Here is a 13,799-nt window from a genome sequence, read left to right on the forward strand (position 1 = left end):
TACGAAGAGCCTGATACGGCCGTGGGACTGAATAGACCACGTCCCTCCTAACCGTTCTTAACGCTCAGGTTAAGACACGTGATTCTTGAGAAACACAAGCTTCCGACATCCGTGTGGCTAAAATGACAGTACAGTTACTTACACCCGCTGTGCCGAGACGAGAATCTATACGTCCCAGAAGAATAGTATTATATCGTCACTGTCGGGCATAAACCTTGTATCTCCAAGTTTCAAATTTGTACTTTTTTTTCGCAAAGTAAAGTAGTGAAAACAGCAGATCTACAAGCACACAACGCCTCGCACCGCGAGTTGTTGTGTGCTTGTAGATCGGCTGTTTTCACTAGTTTAAATAATTTTTAAAATGATAAATAAAAAACAAACAGTTTTGGACATACAAGGTTTCCACCCGACAACGACGATATTTAACCTATAATATAGAGTAGGTCCTAGTCATGTGCCTGGCGGGTGCTCCAGAGATATTCAACACTATCCTCACTGCTCTACAAACCCAGAGATATTCAACACTATCCTCGCTGCTCTGCAAACCCAGAGATATTCAACACTATCCTCACTGCTCTACAAACCCAGAGATATTCAACACTATCCTCGCTGCTCTGCAAACCCAGAGATATTCAACACTATCCTCACTGCTCTACAAACCCAGAGATATTCAACACTATCCTCGCTGCTCTGCAAACCCAGAGATATTCAACACTATCCTCGCTGCTCTACAAACCCAGAGATATTCAACACTATCCTCGCTCCTCTGCAAACCCAGAGATATTCAACACTATCCTCACTGCTCTACAAACCCAGATATTCAACACTATCCTCACTGCTCTGCAAACCCAGAGATATTCAACACTATCCTCGCTGCTCTACAAACCCAGAGATATTCAACACTATCCTCGCTGCTCTGCAAACCCAGAGATATTCAACACTATCCTCGCTCCACTGCAAACCCAGAGATATTCAACACAAGCAGCTGGTTCACATTTCTTCTTGCCATCCTTCAGACTCATTCATGGTCAACCTTAATCTTTGAAAACAAATGTACGACTAGGTTTGCTGCCCCCTGCTGCTGGCAGGTGGTGGTGGTGGGGTTCAGAATGATGGCAAAGACATTATAATCAATTTAAGCAGTGAAACTACAAAGCAAAACGGTCTGATTCCAAGGCAACAGTGACTCAAAGAGTTAAAACAGGAACAAAATACCCCCCCCCCCCCAAAAAAAAAAAAGATAAAACAAAATAAGTGATTGTTTCACACATTCTCCTCATGGTCTTCATCACCAGCATTGCGTAACCATGGTGATGTTGACGTTCTACCTGAGACTGACTGAGAGGAACACAAAACACTCTGGCTTCACCGTGATGTTATGGCTGTTCTAACCTGGAACAGAGATCTGCAACGCTCTGAAGGCCAGGGACCCCTTAGAGAGAGATGAAGCAGGGACCCCTTAGAGAGAGAGAGATGAAGCAGGGACCCCTTAGCGAGAGAGAGAGATGAAGCAGGGACCCTTTAGCTGAGAGAGAGATGAATTAGGGACCTCTTAGCAGAGACAGAGATGAAGCAGGGACCCCTTAGCGAGAGAGAGATGAAGCAGGGACCCCTTAGCGAGAGAGAGAGATGAAGTAGGGACCCCTGAGAGAGATGAAGCAGGGACCCCTTAGCATAGAGAGAGACTACATATTGACATCAAACCACTGAAACCCTCAACACTGTGTAAACTTGAGCTTTGGCTTCAGGCACACCGTCTGCTCTTCTTCTACACCAAACCTCGTAGCCGAACATATCTGATCTACAAGCTGTATTTACGGCCCAGACTAGGGAAGCGAGGGTTCAAGTGGTTCATGTAAAATAAAAATATAAAACACGCTTCTCATTTACATGACGGTCCAGCTGAGCACAGGTTCACGTCCAATGCTGGGCCAGATGCTGGACAAACGCTGTCTCCAATGACCTCGAGGTTAGAAGCCAGCACTTCATTCCTGGCCGTGTCACTTCTAAACATTCAGCAGGTTGATTGCTACGTACTGTAGGTCTGTCTGTCTGTCTGTCTGTCTACCTGGGATACCACCAGTCCTCCTCCTCCAAACAGAACAATCTCACATCGATGTACTCCTCACTGTCCCTGTTCAGAAGCTCCTACTATATCGTCGTTGTCCGGGGGAAACCTTTGTATGTCCAAAACTCTTCGTTTTGCATTTATCATTTCAAAAACGATTCAAACTAGTGAAAACAGCTGATCTACAAGCACACAACGCCTCGCACCGCGAGGCGTTGTGTGCTTGTAGATCGGCTGTTTTCACTACCTTTGAGCGACCGCCTTGTATGATGAAGCAGGGCTTCACTTAGCGAAAAAACAAACTTGGAGATACGAGGTTTCTGCCCGACAGTGACGATATTCTAAGTGTCTTCCGTACACAGGAGAATGTTCCTCAGAGCATCGTATATATACAGTACATCCATCATCGCCTCTCCCTGACGGAGCCAGCTCTGAATGCCTTTCACCGGCAGCTACAGGTTCTAAAGCTTCAATCTAAAAACACCCAGCACACCCAAACACCTGCAGCTCAGAGACTGAAGGATGTGGAGCACAGAGAGACCCACGAGAAGGAGGAGCACAGACTGAGGATGGAGGCAGCAGATCCAGCACCTGAACATTAAAACATAAAAGAAACAACAAGGTTGTATGCCTGTACAACCTCAGCAACACACTGGAGGGAATCCATCCCTCTATAAGCCAAGATCAATTCATCACAAGATGAGATGTTTGTTCCTTAACCACTTTTCTCTCTCTTTTCTCCCACTCAACAAGCAGCTTCCTCAGAAATACAGCTGCTTGGAGTTTGAGTGGTCAAAGAGCCCGCTGGGTCACATGGTGTTGGCACTTTCAACCAATCAACATCATCAACAATAGTCTCTGGGATGCTTTAGCCGTCTTGCATTACCTGCGGCCTCCTGTGTACTACAGCCACGGTTACCCCATGACAGCTCGTTGCATTCATAATCATAACGCTCGCTAGACGTACGCCACGTACGAAGAGCCTGACACGGCTGTGGGACTGAATCAAACACGTCCCTCCAAACCGTTCTTAACGCTCAGGTCAAGACGCTCGGTACAGTTACACCCGCTGTGCAGACCTGCATAGACCTTGTTCACATCCAGAAGCTCAACTCTTCCATCGATGACTACGAGACCGCAGACGTTCTCAACTACAGCTGGAAGAGAAGGAGAGACTGGAGGAGGAGTGGCATGTCTTTGACGGGGAGAAGAGGAGAGGAACTTCACTGTTCTGATAGTAAACATTGCTACAGTGTGTGTTCAGTAACAGTGGTCCACCCGTCTCTGCAGCTCTTTCTAATAAACAGGAGGTTTATGAGGAAAAGGTCGCTATCACACAAAGACCATCTCTGAGGCCACTCCTGTCCAAGACCCCTGATCTACAACCTTTCATAACCTGAAATAGACCATCCACGAGCACACAAACGTGTCACATTGCGGCACGTTGTAGGCTTGTAGATCTGCTGACTCCACTGTTTTGTCGTTCTATGTAACCACCTCCCGAGCAGCAAGGGCCAGCCGTAGAGAATGGAGACAAAACGCAGAACCCTTGAAATAAATTAACACCACGGCCCCACGGTTCCCTTTAGCTCTGGTAGTGGTAAAATAAAGCATTATAACAGCCTAGCTATAAATATAACTGCCACCTTCTCTAAAGGACTTACAAACTCTGCGGGTTACGGACCGACGTTCGTCATTTGCGTTAACCGTGAGATGGCCCCGCGACGTTTAGCAGCTGGCGTGTAGAAGTAAGGAATGCGAGCAGTTCCTATGCGCAATGCCCAAAGACAGGTAGTATATGCCAGTGGTTCTCAACCTTTTCAGGTCGTGACCCCCGAAATAATCATATTTGAACGGCACCCTGACGAGCACTAAGAGTTGAGGCATTACATTTTGTATAACACGGTTTTATTGTGAAAATAGCCGATCTACATGCTCACGAGGCGTTGTGAGCATGTAGATCTGCTATTTTCACAATTTCTGCCTCTAATATTTGACAATTTGGCCAATGCTGAATTTGTCATTTCAGAGGTATTAACAAAATCAATAACCAAAGACAATGCATAGCCATTTTTTTCCAGGACCTTCCAGGACCCTTGATCAATTCCAAAACTTTTCCAGTAATTTCATGACCGTGGGAACCCTGTACAAACAATGACTGTAACCCTCAATGAGAAATATGGTCTAGAACGAACGGTCTGTCTGTCTGTCTGTGTAAATTCAGTGCATTCCTTCTCAGCCGTTCATTCCTAGCAGTAACAGACAGTACGGGGTGTCAGTCAGTTCATTCCTAGCAGTAACAGACAGTACGGGGTGTCAGTCAGTTCATTCCTAGCAGTAACAGACAGTACGGGGTGTCAGTCAGTTCATTCCTAGCAGTAACAGACAGTACAGGGTCAGTCAGTCCACATTAAGGGAATCCTAACCTTTGATGAAGGTGGAAACATCGACACGTGAGGATGGGAGCAACTTCTCCATTCAGCACGCAAAGATTATGTTTATTAAAAAATAAAAAGCCAAACCCAGAACTCTGTGTTGGTTCCACGTAAAGCACAACTCTTCATGATATCGTTAACGATCTAGAACAGCTGATGTCAGCGTTACTAAACCCGCTATCATTTCTGTACAGATCATACAACGCACAAACACTTATCCAAGAGATCTGAGTCGGTTCCATCACATTTTGGAACCAGGTTTTATCTACACTGTCAGAGCGGGTTATATGGACTTCACACCTGCTGTGCAATTACAACCCCAGTGGTTCTGAAAACCTTTACATTTCAAAGGTCCATTTGGTTCCATATGTACACTCTCAGAGTAACAGGACTGTCAGGGTCCAGTTAAGGAACAGGACTGCTGAGAGGGAATGGTTAAGAACCCAACCCTAAGGTGAGGGAATCCAAAGGACAGGAGAAATAATCTGTGTGATGTCATAATAATAATAATCTGTGTGATGTCATAATAATAATAATCTGTGTGATGTCATAATAATAATAATAATCTGTGTGATGTCTCTCAGCATAATCATAATAATAATCTGAAGTCTCACAGTAACAACAACCTCTCCTGGTCAGAGCGTCCTGCTTCGTACAGGAGATTCTAAAGCAACAACATGTGAGTTCCTAAACTACGGTGCATCTTCACAAACATACAAGCTTATCTAGAGAGCTGACGGTGTGTGTGCAGCGCGCGTGCGAGGTACTGTAGGGCATTCACCAAATATTAGAATATCAAAGTCACTATTCGACGTTGTTCACTGAAGTCGAATATTTGCTTTCTTAAATTTTTTATTGTTTTGTCTTAAAAAAAAAAATATATATATATATATATATATATATATATATATATTTCTTCATGGTTTATAAAGTTTGGCTAGATAGGAAGTCATTAGAACCCTGACAAGCACTTGGAATTGTAGGTATTACATTTAATGTGACTCGGTTTCCGCAGATAAATATTGTGAAAATAGCAGATCTACATGCTCACAACGCCTCATGTTCGCCTCTTTCTTACTTAATATTTGACAGTTCGGCCAGTCCTGTCGAATATTCGACTATTGGAATACTTTGAGGTGGAATAATTGGAATAATAAAAACCACTATTGGTGAATGCCCTGCGTGAGGAGGTGCTGATCCTTCTCCCTGCATGTTCCCCACATCAGATTCATCCTGACATCCCCGTTCCTGGGACTAGATGTCATTATAGATCAACATGTTCTAAAATGTTCAAACATCAAAAGAAAAAAGAGAGAAATGCAGATCTACAGGCTGCCAACATGTTGTGGTGCGACACATCATCAGCTGGTAGATCGGCTTCCAATATCCGCTGTACGACAAAAGGTACGGAGCCGTCAGCGAGTTAGCGCTGAACGTGGCCGTTCTCACGCCTTTCTTAAAGAAACGGATGCTTTCCACACCACACTAAACATGGTTCAATTCACAACCCTGCTAGCAAGACTCCCTGAAGATTCTCATTTCAAAAAAGAAAAGAAATAGAAACAAGTTGGTGCCAAGGGATTTTGCTGGGGACCCCTCAAGGACCCCGGGCCCCACCCTGATGAGAAGCACTGCTCTAGCCGGTGGACACGTGCACGAGCATCAGTAGAAACATCACCCATCGACCGAATGGACAGACACTCAGACAAAGAGCACAGATTTAAAATAAAGTATATCAGTGGTTCCCAATCTTTCCTGGATAAGGCCCACCCATCTGACCACCCAACAGAGCGGTGGTGGGGGTGGGCCGCTGGGGGGGGGGGGGGGGGGGGATGCATTTTCAGAGCATGTTTTCTTTTAATGATCAATTAATGATGGATGGATTATGTTCAGACTAGGGTATTAACGACTTGTGATTTTTGCAAGTCGACTCGACTCAGTAAAAAAGTTGAGTTGAAGTCGACTTTATCGTTTGATGACGTCATCACATACGACCCCCCAATTATTTTGGGGGTCCCCAGATGATTAACTTAATGTGAAACATTGTTTTCTCTCTCCACAGTAAACAAACCAACATAAAGTTTAAGTGTATAGAGGGTATCTGCACATTTCTGAAGTGACGATTTAAGGACTTTTTAATACCTCTAAAATGTCAAATTAAACATTGTCCAAAGTGTAAAATATTAGAGGCAGAAATTGTGAAAATAGCAGATCTACATGCTGAGCATGTAGATCTGCTATTTTCACAATAGGACTTTTTTTTTTTTTTTTTTTACTTCGATTTTCTACTTCCTCTGGTGGGAGTCGACTTGTGTAAAGAAGTCGACTTGTCGAATTTTTCGTTAATGCCCTGGTACAGACTTGGATGGATTGAACTAATGCAGCTTTTAAGTTCCTGTGTATTTGGTGTCACAAGGGATAACAAGGTTCTAAAAATAAAATACCAAGTCATTTTTTTAATAGTTTCGTAATATCATTAAAATCTGGTAATTATTATTTTTTTCTTTTGGGGGGGGGGGGGGGGGGGGGGGGGGGCCTCAGTAGGGATGAGACGATATGAACATTGTCTCATGTCACGATTATTGTGGCAGAATTAACTGCGATCAGCAATAATTGTCGCCATAATCTTAAATGTTATGCTTAAAACTTAAAAATCACACTTTTGTTGAAACCACTTGAACCCCCAGCGTCCCTGTTCTGAAAAAATAGCAGATCTACAAGCTCACAACACGTTAAAACATTTGCAGATTGGCTATTTTAGGTGAATGGATTTGTGAGGTGAAATAAGAGCGTACCAAATGCACTCTCTACAGGTGGGTTTGTAAATCTGTCTCATCAGAGGGTTCAAGAGGCTCTGAATTCACAGATCAACAAAAGCCAGCTCATCCTGGTTTTTAAATTATCACGATAAACGATATTGATAGCGATTATCCTCCCATCCCGTCGCTGGAAAAAAAAGAGAAAACTAATCATGACAACACCCCCCCCCCCCCCCTCCCCTCCAGCCATGAGCAGAACGATTATAATAATAATAATATTATTATGGTTGAATTTAAATATTACACAGAGCGTTGAACAGGCAAGAGGAAAACACTGAACAGAAAATACTAAACAAAACAAAAACAAGACAGTTCTATTCACAGAGTGGGAAGTGGAAGAAGGGGAAAAAAGAAGAAAAGAAAAAAAATCCAACATATCAAAAGAGTGTGTGTGTGTGTGTGTGTGTGTGTGTGTGTGTGTGTGTGTGTGTGTGACTGACATCAAAGAGGTTCTGAGTCAGGCTGAAACCTCAGGACCAAACAAGACCCTCCCGGACCCCAGGGTGTTATAACCACATGAACCCTAGCGTCCCATCTCCTGGGGGGATCCTAGTTCATCTACTAGCTTTAACCCTAGCGTCCCATCTCCTGGGAGGATCCTAGTCCATCTACTAGCTTTAACCCTAGCATCCCATCTCCTGGGAGGATCCTAGTCCATCTACTAGCTTTAACCCTAGCATCCCATCTCCTGGGAGGATCCTAGTCCATCTACTAGCTTTAACCCTAGCGTCCCATCTCCTGGGAGGATCCTAGTTCATCTACTAGCTTTAACCCTAGCATCCCATCTCCTGGGAGGATCCTAGTCCATCTACTAGCTTTCAGAGAAGACATTTAGCGCCCATTTATGGTCACAGAAAAAACCCACTACACAACCCAGGGTTAAATCATTCACAAATAATGATCACTAAATGATTTAGATCAGGGGTCTTCAACGTTCTCAGGCCAAGGACCCTTAGTTGAGAGAGAGATGAAGCAGGGACCCCCACAACCTGTTCATAGATTCCATATAGCTTCATTCAGCACAATCATCAGTGTATTTTGGATTCATGTCAATTTGTGTTTTTCAGATGTTTAACCACTTGAACTGTCAATATTTAATAAACTTGACCCTTTCACTCTGTACTTAGTCTGCTCTTTTTCCCCTCTACACCAAACCTCTTTGCCGAAAATAGTGGATCTACAAGCTCACAACGCTCCGCAGCGCTTGCAATCCGCTATTTCCCTATTTTTGGCTAAAGTTCTCAGAATTTGGACTCTGGGTTCAAGTGGTTAATATAGAAAAGGAGAGAAAAAAGATTTCTATCACACAAAGATTTGGAGGACCCCCTGTAGTAACTCTGAGGACCCCCTAGGGGTCCCGGACCCCCTGTTGAAGACCCCTGATCTAGAGTTAAGATATGGCTACCAGGGAAAATGCAGGGGGAAGAATTGGTAAACTGATGGGATTTGCATAATTTATGTTTTTATATTTCATCATATATATAAAGAAAGTGTAATAATGATAAAACCCTGGGGGGGGGGGGGGGGGGGGGGGGGTAGTTACTGGCCCGGTTTAGGAGGGGCATCTCATCCCAGGGGTCGGGTCGTGGTCTTGTTTGGCCATATAATATATATAATCTATAATATATATTTTAGGCTGTGTTGTTGTTGTTATGGTTGGTTGTGGTGGTGGTTTTGGCGCCCCCTCCTGGCTACAGTGCCATGCTGAAGGAGTGCAGCTCGCGGGTGAAGTGCTGTGTGGGCTCGGCCAGCACGGTGGCGGGGTCCAGGGCGGGGTGCCACGCCCGGCCCAGGCCCAGAGACACCTCCTTCACCAGGTGGTGCACCGGGTCGCCCTCCACGTACACGCTCTGCTCAGGGTCGAAGTCGATGCTCTCCTCAGACACGGCCAGCACGCGTAGGCTGGAGCCACGCAGCCGCGAGATGGCCACCAGGTTGTGGGAGAACACGATGTAACCTGGAGGGAGGGGGGGGGGGGGGGGAGAGAGAGAGAGAGAGAGAGAGAGAGAGAGAGAGGGAGGGAGGGGGGGAGAGAGAGAGAGAGAGAGGGAGAGAGAGAGAGAGAGAGAGAGAGGGAGGGAGGGGGAGGGAGAGAGAGAGAGAGAGAGAGGGAGAGGGAGAGGGAGAGAGAGAGAGAGAGAGAGAGGGAGGGAGGGAGGGAGAGAGAGAGAGAGAGAGAGAGGGAGGGAGGGAGGGAGAGGGAGAGGGAGAGGAGAGAGAGAGAGAGAGAGAGAGAGAGAGAGAGGTAGTTTAAACTTCTAGGAGTGGCTGAAATCCTTGCCGGACACATGGAGGGTGGATAAAGTCAGACCTAGTAAAGGCATGAAGACAATCGCGTACTGAGAAAAGCCTGCATTTGCACAATGCACAGCTATTAATTTGTCACTACAGTGCTCAAAATAAACTGTACTAAAACAAATACTTTGTAGCTTACTGTGCTTAAAAAAGGGAAAACTTTGTAACTTTGCTAAAAAGAAAAACGTACTGAGAAAGCTATTCATTTATTTAATTATGCTGCGTGTATTATTGTAATGGATCAGTAGGTAGTAAGTACAGTATTGCTTTGCACTAAGAGCACTATTATGCACTTTCATACTTAAGATTATTGAGAGAGGCGTTTCCGCGAGGCGGGTCTTAACTCAAGCCTGGTGGGTTTAGGAATCACGCGCTCCTAATAGTTCATGATGTTCTTCTTCTGCACTGCTGCTGAGCAGGGAGAAAATGTAGCAGAGCCAAACGCCAAATGAAATGTGACATACACACTTGTATACTCATTAGTAATACACATTATACTCATTAGTAATACACATTATACTCATTAGTAATACACATTGTTCAATATATCGTGAGTTACCTGACTGAACTGAAATGTATTTTCAGACCGTGTCCCAGTTTTTGTTTTTTGAAACATGGCACACCAATATCTGAGGTGTTTCCCTGAAGTTCTGAACGGCCTTCACTGAATGTGTGTGCGCCGATCCATGCTTCATTTTATAGACGCATCTTCTGAAGTAACTGCTTTTTAGTTTGGAGATCACTGGACTAGCGTTTTGACGACTTTGTCATTCACACCGCGGCCATCGCTACACCTCCCAGGGGGCGCTAAACTCACCGTGTATGACCAGTACGGCCACTAGGGGGCGCTAAACTCACCGTGTATGACCAGCACGGCCACCAGGGGGTGCTAAACTCACCGTGTATGACCAGCACGGCCAGCTGTGTGCACCTCCAGGCCAGCAGCACCAGGGGGTGCTAAACTCACCGTGTATGACCAGTACAGCCACCAGGGGGTGCTAAACTCACCGTGTATGACCAGTACAGCCACTAGGGGGTGCTAAACTCACCGTGAATGACCAGTACAGCCAGCTGTGTGCACCTCCAGGCCAGCAGCACCAGGGGGTCCTCGTTACGGTTGCCGCTCAGGTCGGGGAAGTCGGCGTCGTCCCTCATGAGCAGGAAGTGAGTCAGCGTCTTGTTGTACTGCTGGGAGATGAGCTCCAGGGCCGCGGCCGACACCGCAGTACCGTAGCTGTCCAGGTGGAGGCGCTGCAGGGGCAGCGAGGGCTTCAGGACCCGCAGCAGCTCTGAGCTGTCCACCTCCAAGGCCATGAGGTAGACACGCAGGTTGGAGCTCACACGCACCTGATGATTATATTATATCAAACATATAATTTCCCGAATGTCTGTCTGAGTGAGTGTCTGTCTGTCTGTCTGTCTGAGTGAGTGTCTGTCTGTAACAGCGTTTCTCCTCAGTGGCTGGAGCAATTGATCTGAAATCGCATCACCATTCGCATATGAACACACCTGACATAACTGTGAAGCCCGTTTGTCACTTTCACAAATCATATGCTGTATATTACTATTTTTATGGTGTATCTACTATCTATTCTGCATCTAGCATGAGGCGCATCTATTCTGCATCTAGCATGAGGCAACATGTTTAACCAGCTCTGTGTGGGTGTGTGTGTGTGTGTGTGTGTGTGTGTGTGTGTGTGTGTGTGTGTGTGTGTGTGTGTGTCAGATGTTGTCCAAAAATGATGCAGATCGGTACACAGTATCTCTGTAGCCATTAAACGAAACGGGTATTTCTTACATTGATGCTCCTACATATTAGCATGCAAGCACCAGTTAAAGTTACTTTCCATCCCTCATATACTGTGTGCACAGTGCACATCCCATAACCCACACACATCATTTCGGAGATCATATCTTTGAACGGGTAAGGGCTAGTTATATTATATTAAAGCTTGGCTAGATAGGAAGTCATTAGAATGAGTTGTCAATGCCCCTGGTGGATGAATTTGGACCTTCTCGCTGTGAGGCGGCAGCTCTACTGACTGCACCACCGTGCCCCCTGTAGTCACCATTATTAATAAAGAGTAGAGTGAGTGGTTTACCAGGGCCTTCCAGTCGTCCTCGGTGGCGGTTCCCTCCAGGGGTTTGAACTCCAGGGCGGCGCCGTTGAGCAGCAGAGAGAGGCGATGCAGGGGGGTGCGCTGGGGGTCCGCCAGCAGGGAGCACAGCTCAGAGCTCAGGTCAGAGAAGTCCAGGGCCAAGGACCGCAGGGAGGAGAGACGACCCAGCTCTGAGGGAGAGATGAGGGGAGCTGAGAGAGAATGAGAGAGAGAGAGAGAGAGAGGTTAACTGTTAGAGAACGCAGGGAGGAGAGACGACCCAGCTCTGAGGGGGAGATGAGGGGAGCTGAGAGAGAATGAGAGAGAGAGAGAGAGAGAGAGAGAGAGAGAGAGAGAGAGACAGAGAGGTTAACCATCAGAGAACGCAGCCCGGAGAGACGACCTAACTCTGAGGGGGAGATGAGGGGAGCTGCCAGGGAGACAGAGAGAGAGAGAGAGAGAGAGAGAGAGAGAGAGAGAGAGAGAGAGAGAGAGAGGTTGTTGAGATGAGGGGCTCTGCCATAGTGTTCATTTCATTGACTAAAACGAAGATGAAAAATGCTAGTCGACTACCTTTTTTTTCACTGACGAAAACGAAATAAATAAAATAGATAAAACTTAAGCTGATGACTAAGAAAGACTAAATGTACTGACAATTTTGTCAACAAATTAAAAACTAGAAACAACCTAAGCCCTGATTTTTAATGGACAAGCAAATAAACTCAGAAAAATTCAGTTTAGGATTTTATCAAAGGCCAAGCCTTTTTTATCTTTTGTGGATTTTGAAAAAGTGATTCATGCTTTTATTACCACTCGCCTTGACTACTGCAATGCACTTTATTTGGGGGTTTAGTTCGCCATGGCGGCCTTCATAGGTTACAGTTGGTTCAAAATGCGGCTGCTCGCCTTTTGACAGGCACCAGAAGGTGTGAGAACATTTCCCCTGTGCTGGCTTCACTCCACTGGCTCCCTGTGCACTTTAGATTTTATTGTTTGTTTTTAAATCTTTTCATGTCCCCAAAAGGACATTGAGGTCAGCAGGCAAGCTGCTGCTGGGGGTCCCTAGATTCAATCTGGTTCATAGGGGGGATGGAGCCTTCTCTGTGGCTAGTCTGGGACCACTTCACTTTTCGGGCTTGTAACCGGTCTGGAGCGAAAACCACAACACGTCATGTTGCAGTCCTCATAGGACTACAATTTGCCGGAAAGATCAAACCGAATTCAGTTCCAAAATATTCCCCTGCGCTCAAAAACATACTTTTAGGGCCTACCCAATAAACTCCTTCGTGCGGTGTAGTTTTGCTTTTGAAAAATGAGTTTGGTATATGCATCTTTTAGTCCAACTCTTAGCGACTGGCAAGACTACACTAGGCTACTGGAGCATTTTAATAGGGATTGGGGAAACAAATGGAGGGAACCAAATCAAAGCAACGCCGCTTCTTCTAGTGGTTTCTGCGCTTTAGGCAGAAACCAAGCGGCCATGTTGTGAACGAACACCAGGCTTTCCCCCAGAAAGCCTGGTTGGTTAGTCTGGGGCTGCCCCTAAGCTCTGGAATGAACTCCCCCTCACTATCAAACTGGGACCCTCACTCTCTGTTTTTAAAACCTGTCTTAAAACACATTTTTATTCCCAAGCTTTTAATCCAAAGTGAGTTTTATCTGTTTCTAGTTTTTGAGTTTCTATTTTATGCCTATTTGTGTTTTTATGTTTATCTTTGTTTTTAGTTCTGATTTGCTGTGATTCTTGTACCTTATTGTTGTCCCCAGGACACTTTCTGTAAAGCACTTTGGTCAACTCGCACCTGTGCGAGTTGCACCTGGCTTGTTCATTGCCACTGTTTGGCTGTGACACACGTTACCTGCTCCTTGGATCGTTTTGCTCCAGTCGTTTATGTTTCTTATTCTGCCCTGTGTGGTGTACCTAAGTTCTATTCCTGCGACCCCTAAAGTGAGTCCTGTGATGTTTTATCCTGTGAATTACAGTAAAGTTTAAGTTTGTTCGCAACCCCACTCTCTCTGCATCATGATTCCACTTTCCTGGTTTTCTGGGCTCCATGCGTAACAGGTGGTTCTGACCAGACAA

At 45.5% G+C, this 13,799-nt stretch overlaps 1 protein-coding gene across 1 annotated transcript; it reads right to left on the reverse strand.

Annotated features, from left to right (window-relative positions):
- Positions 1 to 9,013: 9,013 nt before the first annotated feature.
- On the reverse strand, positions 9,014 to 11,928 carry LOC308280639 (F-box only protein 33-like; the record flags this gene model as incomplete). Its single annotated transcript, XM_080754967.1, has 3 exons — positions 9,014 to 9,279; positions 10,667 to 10,964; positions 11,720 to 11,928. Coding segments are annotated over 3 exons (773 nt in total), but the record flags the coding sequence as incomplete, so codon positions are not given.
- Positions 11,929 to 13,799: the final 1,871 nt, after the last annotated feature.

Source organism: Nannobrachium achirus, assembly GCF_963921795.1.
Source record: "Nannobrachium achirus genome assembly, contig: SCAFFOLD_264, whole genome shotgun sequence".
Lineage (NCBI taxonomy): Eukaryota > Metazoa > Chordata > Actinopteri > Myctophiformes > Myctophidae > Nannobrachium > Nannobrachium achirus.